Here is a 21,114-nt window from a genome sequence, read left to right as displayed (position 1 = left end):
TCGGCACTCCTTGTGTACACCATGCAGACTGCAGTCTTTCCGGTCAGTGTCAGTAAAAGGCTAGACAATTTAAACAGAAGGTTCTTATGGGGAGGCTCAGCCAGTAAGAAGAAGATGCACCTTGTTAAGTGGGAGGTAGTGTGTAGTCCTAAGGAGAAAGGGGGCCTAGGAATTAGACAGGTCAGGAAGGCTAACCTCGCAAATTCTGCGAAGTTGGGTTGGAGGATGCTTACGGAGCCGGATTATGTGTGGGTTAGGGTTCTCAAGGGGATCTATGGGGGCAACAGGAGCGGTATGGAACTGTTCAGAAAAAAGAATCCACAAAGTAGCATTTGGAAGAGTGTTATCCAAGGGGCGGTGATTCTAAAGCAAGGCCTTAGTCGCTTAGTTATGACGGGGTGGGATACGAAGTTTTGGATGGATAGGTGGTTGTTTGATGGGCTCTTAAGCGAGAAAGCAATGTTCGTGTTGACAGAGGAAGAGAAAGGGAAAAAAGTGGCAGATTACTGGCAAAAGGGACAAGGTTGGAAGTGGGATAGCCTGCGCTTGGTTCTTCCACAGTTTGAGCTCTTTAAGCTCGCTGCTACCGTCCTTTTTGGTATGGATACTGACAGTGATGGTTGGACGTGGGAACCGAATAGCATGGGTAGCTTCTCAACAAAAACAACATACGAACTTCAAAGGAAGCAGTCCGGTGGGGTTACAGGTAACTGGTCTGATACGGAGTGGAAGTTGATCTGGGGAATCCAAGTAACTGAGAGGATCAGATCCTTTCTATGGACTGCGGGGCATGAAGCCGTCATTACGAATGCTAACCGTGTTTGACGACATGTCAGTTTAGACGACAAATGTGGGAGCTGTGGAGAGAAGGAGGATCTTGTTCACGTGCTGAGAGACTGTGTTGAAGCTCGTAGGATTTGGCTGTTGCTAATCCCAGTTAGCTGGCATTTGGAATTCTTTTCTGGGGAGCTGAGGGCGTGGATGATAAGGAATATCAAAACTAAAGAGAAATGGAATGGGTTATCCTGGCCGTCTGTTTTTGGGATCTGTTGTTGGCTAATCTGGAAATGGAGAAATGCACTAGTGTTTGAGGGCGTAGGTCGTGGTTTGGTCGAGCGAATTGATGAAGTTACTCGGCAAGCAGAAGAGCAAGAAAGGGCTACTCGTTGTTGTCAAAATAACAGCAGGTTGGCGGCACCACATGCTGCAGATCGTCTGGTGCAGTGGGAACGACCGACGGAGGGCTGGATGAAAATCAACAGTGATGGCACAAGGGGCAAGGACCCGGGCTGGACTACCTGCGGGGGGCTGGCTCGCGATAGTCGTGGAAACTGGATAAAGGGCTACTGCTGCAATCTGGGCATCTGTTCGGCCGAGTTAGCAGAAATCTGGGGACTGTTTTACGGGATTGAGCTAGCTCGGAGGATGGGTTGGAAGAAGGTAGTGTTTGAAATGGATTCGCAGGTGGTCGTGGACGTGTTTGGGAAGAAAGGCACTCGGTCTTATCGTTACGATTGGTTGATTGAAGAATGTAGGAGACGCATTGGTTCGGATTGGGAGGTCAAAGTTGTTCATATCCTTCGTGAAGGAAATAGAGCAGCGGATTTTTTGGCAAATTTCGCAGGCCTAATGGACATCATCAATACGGATAATTGCGGTTCTGGCATTATTAGGAGAGCTCGGGCGCCGTCCTAAGCTCCTTGTGTTTGTTTCCGGGGCTTAGGCCTTTCCTACTGTTCAAAAAAAAAATTTATTTCTTAACTGTTAAAATATATTTTTAAGTATATGAATCCGACATATTTCAACTATTAAACTCTTAAATTTTGATTTTCTTCTATCAATTTTTTTTTTATTTCTTTTCAATTATATTATTTTTTTTTTTTGGTAGAAAAGGAAAAGAAAAACGAACAACAACAAACTACCCAGGAATTAGCCTAGGGAAGCTAACCCCAATCCTATCTTCTAAGAGAAGATGAGAGATGAAACTAGGGGAAATAGGAAGGGTAGTAACGCCTAACGTCCCTTCATGGCCCGCCGCCGCCAAGCGATCAGCAACACGATTCTGCTCTCTAAAAATGTGTCTGAACTCTACGAACTCAAAGGAGGAGCAAAGCCTTATAATAGCTTTGATGAGGTTGCGACTGTTAAGACCCATAGAATGATTCTCAGAAATCATTTTGATTGCTTCCAAATTATCAGACTCCACAGAGAGCCTCTTAACACCCAGCCTTTTAGCAAGATTGATTCCAGTAAGAATAGCCCAGAGCTCCGCAGAAAAGGAAGAACCCAACCCTAAATTCTGGGAGAACCCAGAAAGCCAGACGCCCCCTACATCTCTAAGCACACCTCCAGCCGCAATCTTACCGTTACTGAGGCAGGAACCATCAGAATTCAGCTTCACAACCCCCTCTCTTGGCCTGCTCCATCCCACGAGATGGACATCACAACACTGAGAGGCTCTGGCAAGGGACTCTCCTTTGAAACTATCGATAATAGAGAAAAGTTTTTTCGAGAAGAAATCAGCTAAGTTTGTCATAAAAACAGTTTTATCTCCAAAAATCTCCTCGTTTCTCCATTTCCAAACTTGGTGACAGATAATAGCAAAGAAAATGTCACCATGCTCCATGTATGGAAGCAACTTTCCTCTAACACCATCAGAGAACCAGTCGACCTCAGAATGTGCCATGAAGGAAGAGAAAATATGGTGTGGGAGAATTTTCCTCCAAACCTCTTTACTATTAGAGCAATCTCTAAGAGCATGGCACAAAGTCTCAACATGGCCTCTGCATCTACTGCAAGCTCCAGAATCAGCCAAGTGCCTTCTGTGCCTATCTGAATTAGTAAGAAGCCTGTCCTTAACGCCCAGTCACAGGAAACTCCTAATACGGAAAGGAACTTTAAGGGTCCAAATCGACTTCCACACATCCGAGGGAGGATCAGATCTAAAGAGAGAGAAAGCTTCAAAGGCCGATTTGCAAGAATAAACTCCATTGTTAGTCAGCGCCCAACAGTGCCTATCCAAGTCTTCCTCTTGATTACTCACCTTCACTCCCCGCATTCTAAGGAGAGTCTCAAGGCTAAAGAAAGTATCAAACTTTGACCAGATCCAGTCCCCTTCCGAGTCAACCACATCGGCAATCCTCCAGTTGCGTATATCACTAGGCGGGGGGGAAGAACACACCTCAATTAACGGTTTATCCCCAATCCAGTTATCAAACCAGAAACTAATGGACTTACCATTCCCCACCTCCAGGACAACTCCCGAGCAGAACTCATCAAACACAGCACTAAGTCCTTTCCAGAGGAAGGAACAATTAGCAACTCTCTCTTTCGGGCCCCCGAAGATTTTGTCTTTCCGATACTTACCACAAAGGAGGCGAACCCAAAGAGAGGAGGGGTTTTGCCACATACGCCAAAGGAGTTTCATTAATAAAACTTTATTATTGTCATTTGCTTTCCTAATACCCAGACCCCCAGAATCTTTAGGCTGGCAAACCTCACTCCAAGGCACAAGATGGATCTTCCTGCCCTCCGCAGCTTCCCCCCACAGGAACCTACGGTTAATCTTGTCAAGATCATTAAGCACAGGATCCGGAAGCTTACAAGCCTGCATGATGTGATTGGGAGCAGCACAATTAACAGATTGAATTAACGTGAGGCGGCCAGCGAGAGACAGAGTCTTGGCTTTCCAAGTGGCACACTTCGAATTAGCTTTATCCAAAGTCTCTTTGAAGGAGCCTTTAGACACACGCTCACTATGGAGGGGAACGCCCAGATACTTCCCAAGAGAATCAGTAAGAGGAATACCTGAGAGATCACTTAATCTCTTACAGACTCTCTGATTCATATTCTTAGAGCACATCATCCTAGATTTCTGGATATTAAGCTTCTGCCCAGAGGCCGAACAAAAACAATCCAGAATATCCATAATGACTCTCAACTGCTCCTCATTACCCTCAAGAAAGATAAGGACATCATCTGCAAAGAATAAGTGAGTCACCTGGGGACAGAAGCTGTTGATCGCCACAGGGTGGAAACTCCCATTATCAATCGCATCCTGAATCAGGTGAGAGAGCCTCTCCATAGCAATAACAAAAAGGAAAGGGCTCATAGGATCCCCCTGACGGATTCCTCTGCCCGGGGAAAATTCCTCTGACATATCCCCATTGACCATAACTTGAAACACAGGAGAAGAAATACATACCTTAATTAAACTTCTCCAGCTGTCCGGGATTCTAGCTCTCTCAAGGCTCTCCATCAAGAAATCCCAATTAATTCGATCATAGGCCTTCTCTAAATCCAGCTTCAGAGCCACAATGCCTTTCCTCCCCTTCCTAATCTTCATCGTGTGGACCATCTCTTGGGCGATCACCACATTATCCATCATTTGTCTACCAGGCACAAAGCTACCCTGATTCTGACAAATGATCGCAGGAAGAATGCCACGGATTCTATTAGCCACAATCTTTGTAACAGTTTTGTAAAGAACATTACAAAGACTGATAGGTCTCATATGCAAAAAGGAAGAAGGCTTATCAATCTTAGGAATCAGAACCAGGAGGGTTCTATTAACCAGCTCAATATCCTTCGAACCACTGAACACCCCCAAGACAAAATTATAGATGCCTTCCTTCACTACATCCCAATGCTTATGGTAAAAGCCCGCCGGAAGACCATCAATCCCAGGAGCTTTAGAAGCCCCAATGCTGAAGATAGCTTGGTCAATCTCTTTTCGGGAAATAGGTTGAAAGGCCTCTTGACTACAATCCTCACTGATTAAAGGAAATGTAGCAATAGAGTGAGCCCTCTCCAAAAGAACAGGTTCCTCTTTGAACAGCTCTCTGTAGAAATCCAGGGCTAAGTTCCGAATAACCTTATCTTCATAAACCCAATCACCATTAGAATCCTTAATGGCCTCAATTCTATTTCTCTGCCTTCTGATCAGGGTAGAGAGATGGAAGTATTTGGTATTACGATCCCCATCTCTAATCCAGGACTTCCGAGACTTCTGGAACCAAAGGAACTCCTCCTGCCTAAGCACAGCCTCCAGCTCCTTCTGAAGGGTTCTGAGGAGGCCCTCAAGGCTATGATCAAACCTCCCCTCCAACCTGCGTTGAATGCCCTCCATCCTCTTTAATAACTTGTTCTTCCTTCTGATAATATGCCCAAACACATTCCTATTCCACCCCTGCACCTTATTCCTGAACCCTTCAGCAGCTTGCAGTACATACGAATGAGGTCTCCAACTCTCATGAACGAACTCTTTAAACTTAGGATGGGACTCCCAAGCCAACTGATACCGGAACGGTCTCTTACCCCTAGGATGCTTACCTCTCAAAAGTCTAAACAAAATAGGACAATGATCCGAATGACGGAACGGGAGGTTCAACACAGAGCACTCGGGGAAAGAAGTTAGAGCTAAAACATTAGCGTAGACTTTGTCCAATCGAACAAAAGTATTATTACGCTTCCAAGTGAATTTATGACCAGAAGCCCCCAGATCGGAAAGCCCACATAAATCCATACTATTCTTGTGATGCAGACAGCGATTAACATAATGATTGGATCCCCCTCTCTGATCACTCATAAAGGCGATATCATTGAAGTCACCCGCCACAAACCAGGGCTCCGAAATGCTGACACTCATAGAATAGAGAACCTCCCAGAGCCGTTTTCGATTAGACAAGATAGGGTCAGCATACACAAGGGTAATAAAAAAGGGAGTATTGCCGGAAATACTCACTTTACAATGAATGAACTGCTTATCCATGCTAAGAATATCAAAATGAATCCGATCTGGCCTCCAAAAAAGCCAAATCCCCCCAGCCCGGCTAGTTGCCTCCGATCTAACACAGTGCCAGTTCTTAAACTTCTTAACCACCTCATCTGCTTTCTCACCACTAATCTTAGTTTCCAAAAGAGCAAAACAAGATGGATTAAACTGCTTAATAAGATCATTAATATGGATACGGGTAGCCTTGCTAGCCGCACCCCTAACATTCCAAAATAACAAATCCATAGAAAGGAGGACAACTGACCACACCCCTACCCTAAGCTAGGTATTTACTAGGGGCTCCTGAGAGCCTTACCGAGGAACCCCCGGGCCCCCTCTTATCTGGAAACGCCAAAGTGTTAAGGCCACTTTTTTGTTTTCCTTTAAGCTTTTTCATATTAGTTTTGTTAACTCCCATAGATTTCCCAATCCCAGGATCAATACCAGGAACAGGAATACTAACCTCATTTGAATTCTTCATCCTTCTAGCTGCAAGGGTCAGGGTCCCCCCCTGGGCTTCATCCTTAGAGACAAAAAGCGGGTTCACAGATTCAACCACCTTCTCGACTGGATCTACAGACTCTAATCCTGGAATACTCTCATCCATATGATTCTCATCCTGGAATACTTTCAATTATATTATTAATTCTCTCAACTTTATTTTAATTCTATTAAACCTTTTGAATTTTATAATTGAAATCTGTTGATTTAACTTGATATCAGTTTTGTCACGTTGCTTGTATAATATATGCTTTATTTTTTTTGAAACCTATAATATATGCTTTATTTGTATCTAAAATTGGTTAATAGATCTTAATTATGAAATTTAGAGGCTTAATAGAATAAGCTTCAAGTTAGATATATTTAATAGCACCAATACGTAAGTACATGGAGAAGTTTTATTACAGCCAAAAGCATTTTGAAACTCTAACCTTTCAATTTTTCAGTTTTTTTAAACCAGTTTTTAAGTTTTTTTCAAAGTGATTTTTCAGTTTTTTTTAAAGCAAATTTTCAGTTTATTAAACCTTTGATTTTTCATTTTAGATACATGAAATCTATAAAAAAAAAAGAATTATCCCAATAAATCATTATTTATTAAATTAATTAATTGTAAAGTTATTTTTTTTATTATAACGCTATTTTCATATAAAAAATACAAATTTTAAATATAAATAAAATGAATAATATTAATCTGATTTTATATTAAACCTCAGCTTTTTTTTATCACGAACTTAAACTGAAAAAAAAAATTAATATGTTTAAATAAAAATCTAAATATTTTTTACTTTTATTATACGTTAAATAAGAATTTATTAACACGTCATAGTTTTCACTATTTATAATTAGTCAAATATTTTATATTATAATGTATTTTTAAGCTTTTTAAAAATGATGATGGGACTGGGTAACACAATTTGGTGGGTCCAGAGAAACCGAGAAACACACAATGTTGAGTTGCAAGTCCACCGTTGCCATTTGCAAGGACCAGATGGTCCAGACCCACTATAATACCTAGATAGACCACACTTTTTATTTTTATTATTTTCTAAATAGCCACAAGTATTGACTGGGAGGAATCATCATCATATTTACATATTTGCCACTCTAGGGTGTTTGACACGTATCACTCACGATCCAGTAGTGCGTGTTTCACTGCCCTGATCAAGAACTTAACCAATCAAATCGATCCAAGTGGATATTTATTTTTTACTATCTTGTTCCACTACAAATTTTTTAGTGGCCAAATTGCTAAAGAGAGCATGTATATTGCCTAGTTTCGGGTCATTGGACATTAGGATGATCTAATCCAATATTACTCACTAATCACTATTTTTGTTATTTCTTTTTTCCCAATTCATAAAACCATAATATATTCGTAATTCTAGTGATAAGTTTGATACTATATATTAGTAAATAATTGATTGATTTATTTCTTGCAATTAATTAATTGTCAACTCTTAATTGATTTAGTCATGCTTTCTTATCAATTTATTGTGTACGTATGTTATACTTAGGACCCGTTTGTTTTACCTACTGTTTGCTGTTGTTGTTTCCTGTTTGCTGTTACGATTTGCTGTTGCTGTTTACTGTTGCTGTTATGGTTTGCTGTTTGCTGTTGGAAAAGGCTGCTTTTCCAAAAAGCAGAGATTCTCTGCTTTTGTAAAAGGCTGCTTTTCGGGTGTAAAAGGCAAACAGGAGGTTACTAACCAAACACCTAAAACTCTCACTTTTGAAGTGAAAAGGCAAAAAGGAGCCTGAAAAGTAGCAACCAAACACCCCCTTACTATTTTATTTAATTCATTGTAACTTGGCATTTCCTAGATGATGAGAAATCATGTTATTACTGATTATTTTCTTATCATGAAATACCTCTCCTAATCACTTGGATAATCAAAACTTCTTGAGTTAGCTGTCGTTTGATAAAACTAAAAATTAAGTACTGAAAAAATAAGTATTGAAATTTAAATGTTGAATATTATAAGTGTTGAAATTATAAAATGATATAAGTATTTGATCGATATTAAAAATAAGTGCTGGATATTAAAATATTAGTTACAGTAAAACCTCTATAAATGCATATCATTGGGGGCGGAAAAAAATATTCATTAAGCAAGATTATTTATTTATCGATAAATGAATAAATTATTCATTTATCGATAAATATTCATTAGATATGTAATTATCTTGTTTAGGAAATATATTATTTGATTGATTTGTAATTATCATATTAGCATAATTACAAATCAATCAAATAATTGCAAGATTCGTTCAGAAGATGCTAATGTTCCTGAACCAGAAGTTAGTCAATTAGATGAAGATATCCAAGGATTAAGTGATGTCATTTCTAATTTATGCTATAGAAATGTGATGGATATCGAACATCTTTTGAACTATCCTAGCGAGAATGATGCAGTTATGGAATCGCTTACAGACGAAGAAATTATCCAGTCAATAATGAACAATGATGATGGAAATGATCCAGAGCCAGATGATAGTTGTGTTGTCGCAAATGTATCGTCAAAAGATGTCTTTCAAGCAATGATCACCTTAAACAACTACTTGTTACAACATGAGCAAAATATACCAGAACTTAATGATGTTCATTTTGGTTTAGGTGGAAAGAAAAAACAATCAACTAGTTGATTGATTAAAAGGGTTTGGTATATATATATATAGTATGTGATTTAATAATTATTACTTTATATTTTCATTGGGTACTTAAGGATTTAAATATTTTTTATTACTTAATGCATTTAACGAGGTTATTACTTTAGTCCATTGGTCCAAGTCGGGATCGGAAGAATTTATTATATAATCGTGGTTATTTTTTTTTTTGGTAAGAAGGGAAGAAAAAAACAAACAAACAAAAACCTAACCCGGGATCAGTCTAGGAAGACTGACCCCAATCCTATCCTCAAGAAGAGAAGGTAACAGAAAAGAAGGAGGAACGGAAAAGGTAGAAACACCTAACATCCCCCCATGCCCAGCAGCTGCCAAGCGATCCGCCACGCGGTTTTGCTCCCTATAAATATGGGAGAAGGTAAGAGAATCGAAGGCAGGACGAAGCCTCAAGATGGCTTTAATGAGATTCTGAATATAATCGTGGTTATTACTTTATCGAATATTCATTTATCGAGGTTTAATGTTTAACTTCAAATTTTAAGTTAAATATTTAGCCTAATATTCCTCCAGTCCCCTTAACTTGTCCAAATTGGTCATTTTACCCCCTTAATTTATCGAAAATCCTATTTACCTCCTTAACTCTATAAAAGTGGTATTTCTCACCATCTCAACTTGTCCATTTATCCCCCAACTCATAGAATATCCTATTTACCCTTTTAACTCCATAAAAGTGTTATTTCTCACCCCTTCAACTTGTCTATTTACCCCCCCAACTCATAGAATATCCTATTTACTCCCCTTAACTCCATAAAAATGATATTTCTCACCCCTTACAATCCGTCATCAGTGCCTAAATTGATACATTTTTTAAACGTTAAACCTATACTGATGCTATTTTGTACGTGGAATCTAAATTAATACTTCCCCAAAATCATAGGCCTATTTTGGCACATTTTCCCTACATATAATGTCTTTAACTTGTTTATATTAATGTTCTTGTTTTTTTATAAAAAAATATCCTTGTTATTTGTATCTTTTATTCATTCTTTTTCTTTTCGACTTTTTTTGCTAGTTAAATTTTGATTATCTAATTATTATAATACAATATTATTATAATAAACACATGAAGTATCAATATAATTATCAAATTAAAACAAAATAAAAAGTTGATATTAAAAATATATATTTTCAAACTCATTTGAATAAATACTATTAATTTTACACTATAAAGAGGTAAAAATACCACTCTTGTGAAGTTAAGGGAGTAAATATGATCATAAGGGGTGAGAAATGCCACTTTTATGGAGTTAATGGGGTAAATAGGACATTCGATGAGTTGAGGATGGGTAAAATGACTAGCTTGGACAAGTTAAGAGGGTGAAAAATACCATTTCTATGGAGTTAAGGGGGTAAATAGGACATTCGATGAGTTCGAGGGGTAAAATGACCAATTTGAATAAGTTAAGGAGGGTTGGAGAAACATTAGGCCCAAATATTTTAACTTATCAAAATAAGTGATATGTGGCTTAATTGAATAATTTAAGTTGTTAATAAAAAAACCACTATTAAACACAGTTAAACAAATAAGTGTTTAATCTATTAATTTAACTGATTTTTGCTGTTATCAAACAGGACCTTAGATAATAAGAATTTTAAGTCATTGAATCAATTAAAATTAAAATTGATTTTTAAGAATTTCAAGTCACTTAAGTTAGAGATATCAAATTCAAACTTTAGTATGCACAGAAAACTATAATTATGAGAGAATTCATCTAAAAAGTACACAACAAGTCTCACACTGAGTAATTAGAGAAATTATAAAAAAAAACTTCAAATCGTTGAAACTAAAAGTTTCGAATTCAGAGTCACAATTAGTGTAGATAATAATTTTTAATTAAAACTAATAATTTAAATGATATTCGATCAATCTTGAATTAACCCGAATCTAGAAAGGGTAGGGGCCAACTGCCCCCTCATGCCTTATGGTTCCATCTGAGTTAAAAGATCATTTTTCATGCCTTCAGAAGTGAACAAGGCTCTTGAAAATATTAATTTTCAAAACACACGTCTTTCTTGTTGGAATGTATAGTTGTTAGTAATTTGTTTACTTCTCTCTCAAAACTACTTCATTTTGGCCCTATAAATAGTCCCTGAACTTATAGAGATTTAAGGAATTAAGATTTTATAATGATCTAGTCCGCTTTCCATAAGTCGTACTTCAAAATATTGGTGTTCTAAATAAAACGAATTTGCTAAAAAAATAGACTTATTGACTTGATTCCTGCATATCCCCATCTATTTAAGAACATTTTAAAAATATTTGATTTATCTATTACGACGATGAAGTATTTTCTTTGACGAGATACTTCAGGGAAGGCCCCTCATATGCCAATTCCTCATATGGCGAATGACCATGCTGGTTAGATGACCTTCATGATCGAGGTCAAGGACCTAGTTACTAGTGCGTAACTTTGGCATGTCATGCATTTCTTCATGAAGTATGCGGCATCCTGGGCAATTTGAGGCCAGTAGAATCCCTAGAGTTTGGCTTTTCTTACCAAGATGTCATTGCTTATGTGCACACTGCATGTTCCTTCATGGATCTTTTGGAGAATATGTCGTGCTTTGGTGAAGTCAATGCATTTTAGCCACAGATGATTGAAGGAGCGACGGTAAAGGACTTCCCCAGTGATGGCGTACTGCCCCGATTTCCCAACGATTTTTATTTCAGTCTGCGGATAATGTACCTGTAGATAGGTATTAATACATTAGATAGAACGATTCGTTAGTTATATCAATCATCATCACCTCGACTTTATCAATTTTGGATTGGATTCTCTCTTTGATTTAGTGGGGGCAGGCCTTCGAACATTCTGTTGCGGATTCTGTTTTGGCCAGTTCCCCGACTTTCAAATTCTCCTCCTAGGGAATCCTCCGCACATCTAGGCTAAGACCTTCCTATTTTCACAAGCTAGAAGCTCTTTAACCAATGAAATGTATTGCTTCATAACATGCTATTTGGCTTTGTAATTGTTTGTTAGTTGGCTAACTACCAGTTTTGAGTCGCTTTTTAGGATAGCCCGCTTGATGACACTGATTATTCGTAGCCCTACAACAACGCCTCATATTCAGCCACATTATTTGATGTCGGGAAGTTAAGTGAAACGGTGTACCTTAATTTTATCTCGTTAGGTCCTCCCACAAAAACCCTAATGCCAACTTCTTCACGCCTTGAGATGTCGTTGACATAAATTTCCCAGATGCATCTGGTTGTTAGGTTTTCATTGTTGCTTGGAATCTCGACTAGAAAGTCCGCTAACGCATGTTCCTTGAAGGCCCTTGGTGGTTCGTTTTATATATCAAACTTAGTTATTTTCAGGACCCACTCCGTCAACCAGCCGAGTGTTTCTAATCTCTATAGTACCTTGTAGGGTGGGGAGTCCACCCGGACAATTATAGTGTGGCTTTAGAAGTATCGTTTGAGCTTTTCTGAAGCTATTACTACTCGTATGCCACTTTATCTAACTTTAGGTAGTGGGTTTCCATATCTCAGAGGACTCGACTGACATAATAAATAGGAACTCTCTCCGGACCCTCTTCCTAGATGAGAACTATGCCTAGTGATTTTCGCTACACTTATGTATAGATAGAGTGTTTCTCTTGGAATCAGACAATTGCAAATAAGAGATAATGCTAAAAAATTATTATTTTTTAACGAAAAAGAGATAATAAATTCTTATAAAAAATATAATAAAAATAAGTTCTAAAGAATTATGAAAACAAAAAATTCATTAAAAATAATTAATAATAATAACAACATAGTTCTAATAAAATTCAAATAAATAAAAACTTTATAAAATAAAATGATATTAATGAGATTTGACCCATAGCCTATTAAATTTAAAGCATGCATCTTAAATAAATTTAAAGATTTTAAAATATTGAAATAATACTATAGATGATAAATATAAATCAATATTAAAGGAGCTACAAAGAGACAGAACTATCACTATTCAAGGGTGGAACCGATAGTCGGAGGCTACGACTAGTGGCGAAAACGAGATTGGTCCACTGGAGAGCCACTTTTACACATGCGTGCAATTTTTTTTCCCCTAAATCGAACTCGCTCAATTTTGTTTGTCTATATATACATATTACCATATGAGTGATTTAAGACCAATTTTTACATAACACAAAACTTCTCAAAATAATCTAGATAAATTATAAAGGTAAAATTAAATTCTTTTGAACAAACTTTTCAAAATTTTACATAGCACTTTAAAATCAAGTTGGATTTTATAATTAAATACAAACTCAATGAGTTAATTAACCACTCGAACCTTAATTTATCAGAATTAGAATTGTCGAAACCATCTGCTAAATCATTTCAACGGTGGGATGGCCAAAACCATTCAGGGTAAGAGATGGTTCCGTGGTGGGGGGCTATCCCTCAGTCTCCACCGCTGGCTCCGACCTCTTAACTCTGGGTTGGCTTCGACCTCATATTCTAAACACTAATATTTATTGTTTGAGTGAAGGTAAACAACAACTCACTAATTAAATAGCTAAAACTCTCATTTTTAATATCTGCTTCTATAAAAACTCTAATTTTTAAAAGTGAAAAAACAAAAATAAACATGGAGAAAGATGATACCAAACCTCCTCAATGTTTTGCTTCATACTACAAAAAGATTTTCCAAAGCAAAAAGATTTCTTCTTATCTCTTGAGTCAAAATTTAAATAACAAATAATTCCCACAATTCTTAGATGAAATTCTACATAGAATTAGGCAAAAACCAAATACGGAAAGAGAAGTCAACTTCTAAAATAAAATAGCCACCGCCTATCACCCGTCGCCCAACTTCCACTCCCCAATTATCCCCTATATAACCACCACAACTTCAACCCGCCATTTCTCTGAAACCTCTACCAAAATCAAAACACAGAATTACATAAACGCCAAACATGGTCTTACCTTCATCACCGGAGTCAGACCACATATCCGCCTCCTCTAAGCGCCTAACTCTAAACTTCATGATGTCCATCTCTTCTCTCATGGCTCTATGGGCCAAGCGTGCTGGCCGTGTCTCAATCAAACTCAAAAAATTATCTTTCAAGCCCGGCCACCATAACGACGGTGGCGGAAACTTCAGTCTAAAACTGTCGCCGAAGTCTCCGATGATCCGGTCTAAGGAGTTATTGACGCAAATAAGCAACAAAGCAATCACGCTAATGCAGAGCAAGAAACGAGAAGGGACTCGGAGGAGGAGAAACGGCGTCGTAGGAGGTGATGATGAGTTCGGGGATGGTGGGGTATGGCAGAAGTCGATCTTGATGGGGGATAAGTGTCAGCCGTTGGATTTCTCGGGTGTTATTTATTATGATAGTGATGGTAAGCAGCTTGACGAAATCCCTTGCCGGTCGCCACGTGCCAGTCCGTTGCCTGGGTACTACTTGACAAGTGGGGAATTGAAATAGTGAGTGATTTGAAATTTGGATTGAATTTCACAAATTAAAAAAAAAAAAAAACATTGGGGCTGAAATAATCTTCAATTTTTGTTGAAAAATAGGAATTAAAATTTGAAGGTTTCATCATGTTGTTATAGAGTAGTTTTGGTCATTAATATAGAGGTCTTTTGGAAAAAAAAAAAATGTATATTGTATTCATATAATCGTGTATTATCATATGCTTGTTTGAACTTTGAAGATATTATGCAATAAATCTATGAGAATTATAAGATTTCAAACGAGAAAGAAAAAAAATTTCTGTTGCGGTTATTGATTTTAGTCGCTTAAAAGATGACATGTCGTCGATAATATTATCATCTAAATGATCGGGTTAGGTTATCCTTACTTTGTTTTCCCTGCCATTGGATGGTGATGGACTTTGACAAAGTAAGTTCATCCAATGGTAGAAAAAACTTGTCAAAAACAAAGTAAGCATAGAAGACACCCTGAATGATCTAATATTAATTTAGTAATGAATTGTTAATTTTCAACTTCAAGTATTTTAACATCTTCACTTTTATATTTTATATTTTAGAGTAGCTAAAAATATGAATCACTATTTTTTTTAAGAGTAACTCAAAAAGTGGAAGAAAAGAAAGTGAGGAAGTTGAAAACTAAAATTTTAATAGAAGAGTGTTGTAAATCAAATTCAAATAATTGGATAGAATATATATTGCGAAAATTACATAGAAATTCATTTTTTTAAAATTATTTACAACCATGTTAAATTATAATTTTAGGTTATATCAAACTAATAAAATTAATATTTTTAATATATTTTAAGAATTAGAATTTATAAATTAGAAGTTTAGAATATATTTTCTAGGGTTTATGATTTATGAATTGAAATCTACAATTTTTAAACTATGGTGTAAAATCATAATATATAGAAAATAATGACATATTAAGGCCCCGTTTGTTTGGGAGAAAATATTCTGCACGAAAATATTTTTCCAATTTTCCACTGTTTGTTTGGGCAGGAAAATAAGTCAAAGGAAAATAAGTGGCAAGTCAATGGAAAAGGAAGGAAGAAATAAGGAAAAATGTTTTACCATTTTCAAAAGGGTAAAACATTTTCTCCAAAACATACGCGTCTAGCAAAAAATAGGAAAAACATTAAAAAATATGAAAATACAAAAATATGAAACATGAAAAAACATAAATAACGTGAAAACGTTACAAAACACGAGAATATGGAAAAAAAACCCCACAAAAAATGAAAAGGTGAACAAACGTGAAAAACGCAAAAACGCAAAAAAAAAAACACACTTGAAAAGGCACAAAACATGAACGCGAAAAAGTGAGAAAACACAAATTATACAAAACATGAAAAATACAAAAAACACGAAAATGTGTAAAAATACGAAAAACACAAAAACGCAAAAAATGCTAAAACACAAAAACGTGACAATAAAACACGATGAAAAATGCAAGCAAAACACGAAAACGTGAATAACACGAAAAAGTAACAAAATGCGAAAAATAAAAAACGCGAAAAAAAAAGAAAACTTGAAAAATCGAAAAATCGAAAAACTAAACGTGAAAACACGAAAAAATGCAAAAAAAAAAACACAATAACGTTAATAACATGAGAAAACGTACAAAAAATGCCAAAAATGTGAAAAAACTTTTTCGTGGTTTTCCACTTTTTTCCATGTTTTTAATATTTTTTTTACTTTTCGTGATTTTCGCATTTTTTCACTTTTTGTGTTTTTAACAAAATTTCACATTTTTTGTGTGTTTTTTCACGTTTTTAGTGGTTGGAAAATATTTTCCAGTGTTGGCAACACTGGAAAATATTTTCCAGTATTGTTGCCAATCACAGAAAAATATTTTATTTTTTTGCACAATATTTTCTCTGCATAAAATTTTTCAGAACACAATATTTTCCTCCAAACAAACGGAATTAACTTTGTTGATATGACTTAGATGTAATTTTGTACCTAATTATGATAATCATGTATTTGACCCTAGAATATTGGAGGGTTGAAGTTTAACAAATATTTCAGATGCGGTAAGTGAATCAGAATTTCAGAGGCCTAATTAGAAGAAGGGTCCAAGCCCATCAACACCAACCCAATCACTCATAGGAATGATCTAGGCCTTCTAATGCCATCTCGGGTCGAACCTGAAAAGTAAATATGCCATTTCAAACCAACCAAACTTTATAAATATAGGACACTTAAATTAAAAAGAAAAAAGTATCCAAAAACTCTACTTTTCTTACTTATCTTTAGTTCATTATTTCTATATACTAACTTGATCGTCGAAACGTACATATGAAACTGCTCACACCATAGATTAATGCGGGTCTCAAATACCCAAACAGTACATTCGAGAGTGCAATCTTAACGCTCGTCAATTTCTAAATACTTTTTAAGTAGCTATCTATAAAAAATTATTGAAACGAGTCCGTTAAGTAAATAGATTCTCATATATTTGGACCATGATTTGGTTTATGTATATTTATAAGCATTTGGCTCATGTATAATTGTTAATATTTTATATCTGAGATTAGTGTAACATAATTTGTAATTTGTGCATCATGAATCTCTATGTATAAATCTTTCTTTTGTAGGTATTTATAAATTAATTACAAAGCATTTTTCATCTTTATATATCCTGAATATAAGTTGCTAACACGACCGTTCCTGGCATGTGCAGGAGCGGATTTGTCTAAGGCTTAAAGGAGGGAGGGGCTTTAAAGTAACATTGTTCTAAAACACAATATATAAAATAAATATCAAAATATACGAACGATTATAAAAATAATTCTAGACAAATAAATCTTTCCACACATCTAGACATGCACAAAGGATGGAGAAGGCTAAAAATAATATTTTTATAAAAAATATAAAAACTAAAATCTTAAAATGGACAATGCTAATAACTATAATCACTATGTCTAAACAATCATAACACACAATTTTATAACTACATTTTCTTATAATAATTCTTTGCATGTTTGTAGATGATGTTCTTTCAAAAATGAAAGTGTTACAAATGACTTCGACAAATGTATTGATGCAAGCATTTGAAATTTTCGAGTTTGTCAAAGCAGCGAATTGTTATTAAAAATATTTCAATGGATTTTTGACATCTCCTAACTATGAAATTGACTGTTGTATTTGTTGAAATATTTTTTTCAAAATTAAAATTATTAAAATGTTAAATGATGTATCAATTTTATGTATTGATATAAATATGTTAGAAAATATTGAAGTAGACACTATTTTTAATAATTCTACATTTAAATTTTTTAGTAGATATTGTTTTGTTTTTGTAAGCGAAATGAAATGTTTTTTTTAATGGAATTGATTGTTTTCATTAAATCACTTATGTAATAAAAAAATATACATTTTTAAGTAGTTTTTGGTTAACATCATTAATTTTTCTACTTCTTTTTCTACCAAAAAAAAAAAAAAAAAAAAATTTTCTACTTCTATCTATTTAGTAGGGCCTCATTTACTATTTTACCCTCTTACCTCCAAAATATGAGGATTGGCCCTAGTTGTTAATAGAGTGAATATATATTAAATAATTTAAATAAATTATATTTCCATTGTTTTAAATAAATTGCGATTATTATGAAGTGATATATTTGAAAAGTTGATACAAAGTTAGTTTATTGAATAAATTTTTTTTTTTTGAGGCAAAAGAATTTATATTAAATCAATAAACTCAAATCTTTACATAGTTGAGGCCAAGCCGGAGCAGGGATATCATTATGCAAAATTAAAGGCGAAGATAAACCAGAGGCCCATTTAGCAAGCGCGTGGGCTACTTGGTTGCCTGTTCGCCGAACAAAATAGAAATTGCAAACGTTGAAAAGAGAAGCTAGTTGCACCGTATCCTGATAAAGAAAATTGAGAGCTGATAGCGGTAATACTCCACTTCGAAGGTGATCAATGATTCCTTTAGCGTCGGACTCGATGATTATGTGAGATAATCCTCTCTCCCGTGAGATATTTAAACATTCCCAGATGGCGGATAGTTCCGATGCCTCAACTGATGAACATGCCTGTAAGGGGATTCCTGCGGACAGTAGCACCTGGCCGAGACCGTCACGAGCAATAATCCCATCTCTCGCGGAAAGGCCATTATCCCCCCATGCGGTGTCACAATTAAATTTTGTGATGCCTTCGGGAGGAGGACACCAAACCTCTTGAGAGCTGAAGGATAAATTACTAGTTTCCGGTTGCTCCTCTTCCCGTGCTTTTGTCCAGTTATCAAGGAAATCCGTCACTTTGGTAATCAACATATCGTTTGGGATTAGTCTTCGTTCATGTATCATGGTCTTTCATCTAAACCAAATCCACCAAAGCATAACTACGCCTAGTCTTCCTTCGTCCACGCTCGAGCTCCGTAAACAAGCTGCTAACCACGACTTGCTGTCAACTGCACTAATTCGATCCCATCGAGTAGAGAGGCCCGCCTGTTTCCACATTGGAGCTGTTGCTTGACAGGAGATGAAAACATGCTGCTGGTTTTCTTCTCTAGCACCACACAGTGTGCAGGTCGACTCCGCCATCACCCCTCTTTGTCGGAGAGTCGATGCACACAGAAGTAATTCCTTTGCAAATTTCCATGCAAAATGCTTCAACTTTGGTGGAAAATTTAGCTTCCATATTGTCGTCCACAGATCAGAGACACCCGCAGATGAGGATGGTACAGCAATGCGTTCTCTTCGTCTCATTTCAATTAGGCGGTAGCAGCTTTTGACAGTAAATCGCCCATGCGTCGTTGGACCCCAGTAGCACGCATCCGCACGCCTTGTATTGCTTAATCGGATTTTTTCAATCTCCGCTTTATCTGTAGATATGACTTAATTAAATCCAAGTTCCAACTCATACCTGACGGGTTGAGCAATTCCCGAACAAACACAGGTCGGACTGAGGAAGTGCACAGTAAAGGCTTCTTTGCATTAAGGGATGGAATCCAATTATCCGTCCAAATTTTGATGGTGTTGTCGTCCCCCACTCTCCACATCAGTCCGTCCTTGATGGCTTGACGAGCTTCTCCAAAGCTGCGCCAAATGTAGCTTGGGTTTCGACATGGAATCACATCTAACAGCTCCGAATTTGGATAATACTTTGCTTTAAGGACTTGGGCACAGAGAGAGTTAGGATGTTTTAATAATCGCCAAAGCTGCTTTGCTAAGAGCGCCTTATTGAACGAGCGAAGCCATCAGAAGCCCAGACCTCCCTCTCGTTTGGCAATGCACGCAGAGTCCCATGCAAGCCAATAAATTGGCCGTTTAGTATCAAGCCACCCCACCAGTATCTGCTGACCATTCCCTGAATCTGTTCACGCAAACTTTTGGGTAGATTGAAGCATGACATTATGTATGTTGGGATTGACTGTATAATAGATTTGATCAGAACCTCCTTCCCCCCTGCTGACAGAAACCTTTCCTCCCAGCCTTTTAGCCTTCTCTGAATTCTCTCTTTTATGCTAGCAAAAACAGTTTTCTTGCTCCGCCCAATCAACGTGGGTAAGCCAAGATATTTTGGGAAGGCACCCATAATTCGTACCTTAAGAGCGTCTGATAGTGAATTTTGTTTGCCCGTAGGTATGCCATGGCTAAAGAAGATCTCAGATTTAACAAAGTTGATGATCTGACTCGAGCAGGCTTCGTATTCTCCTAAGACATTCTTCAATTTCTCAATCTCAGCCTCTGTAGATCTCCCAAAAATAAGAGAATCATCTGCAAAAAATAGGTGAGAAATACTCGGGCTGTCACGGGTGACTTTTAGACCATGGAGTTCCCCTGTAGTAACAACTTTTTGGATATTAGCGGACAGCGCCTCTGCACAAATCAAAAATAGGTACGAGGACATAGGGTCACCTTGTCTGATTCCTCTACCTGGTTTCAGAAATCCCTTAGGCTGTCCGTTTACAAGGAAAGACATAGATACAGTAGAGACACACATCATGATAAGATTCACAAATCTTTGAGGAAATTTCAAGTGAAGCAGCATTTTTTCCAAAAAACCCCACTCAACCCTGTCATAAGCCTTGCTCATATCCAATTTTAATGCAAAATTCCCTTTCTTCCCTTTTATTCTTGTTTTCATACTGTGAAATGCCTCGAAAGCCAATATGGCATTATCAGTAATCAAGCGTCCCGGGACAAAAGCAGATTGTGTATCAGCAATTATACTAGGCAACACAAGTTTCAATCTATTAGCAAGTACCTTTGACAGGATTTTGTATAACACATTGCATAAAGCAATAGGCCTTAAGTCTTTCATGGATTTCGGTTCTTTGATTTTGGGAATTAAAGTGATAAAGGTATGATTAAGTTCAGATGGCATTCTACCCTCCCGAAGACAATTGAGAACTAAGTCCGCTACATCATCACCAATAAAAGACCAACATGACTGAAAAAAGACAAGGGACATACCATCAGGCCCCGGGGCCTTTGTAGGATGCATCTGGTTCAGTGCACGGTCCACCTCCTCCCTTCGAAAAGGTGCAAGTAGGGATAATTGCTGCTGATCCGTCAGTGAAGAATTAACCGCACTGATATAATTGTCTCCCGGTTGCGGGTCGGAGCTGTTGGTCCCTTATAAGGTTGCAAGTATAGTTCCAAAGGGGGGGGGGTTAGGAACTATTTAAACTTTTTCGCAATTAGGGCATACTTCTTTTTCTAAGGAAAAAGGTTTTAACAGCGGCGCTGAGTAAACAGCAAGATATTGGGTTAGTCA

At 36.9% G+C, this 21,114-nt stretch overlaps 1 protein-coding gene across 1 annotated transcript; it reads left to right on the top strand.

The window, feature by feature from the left end:
- Positions 1–13,747: 13,747 nt before the first annotated feature.
- LOC136217910 (uncharacterized) lies at positions 13,748–14,602 on the top strand. The gene has a single exon (XM_066004607.1). The coding sequence runs from the start codon at positions 13,862–13,864 to the stop codon at positions 14,372–14,374; it is 513 nt and encodes a 170-aa protein (XP_065860679.1). The 5' UTR covers positions 13,748–13,861; the 3' UTR covers positions 14,375–14,602.
- The last annotated feature ends 6,512 nt before the right edge of the window (positions 14,603–21,114 follow it).

Source organism: Euphorbia lathyris, chromosome 2, assembly GCF_963576675.1.
Source record: "Euphorbia lathyris chromosome 2, ddEupLath1.1, whole genome shotgun sequence".
Classification (NCBI taxonomy): Eukaryota; Viridiplantae; Streptophyta; class Magnoliopsida; order Malpighiales; family Euphorbiaceae; genus Euphorbia; species Euphorbia lathyris.
This window is presented reverse-complemented; position numbering and strand designations above follow the sequence as displayed.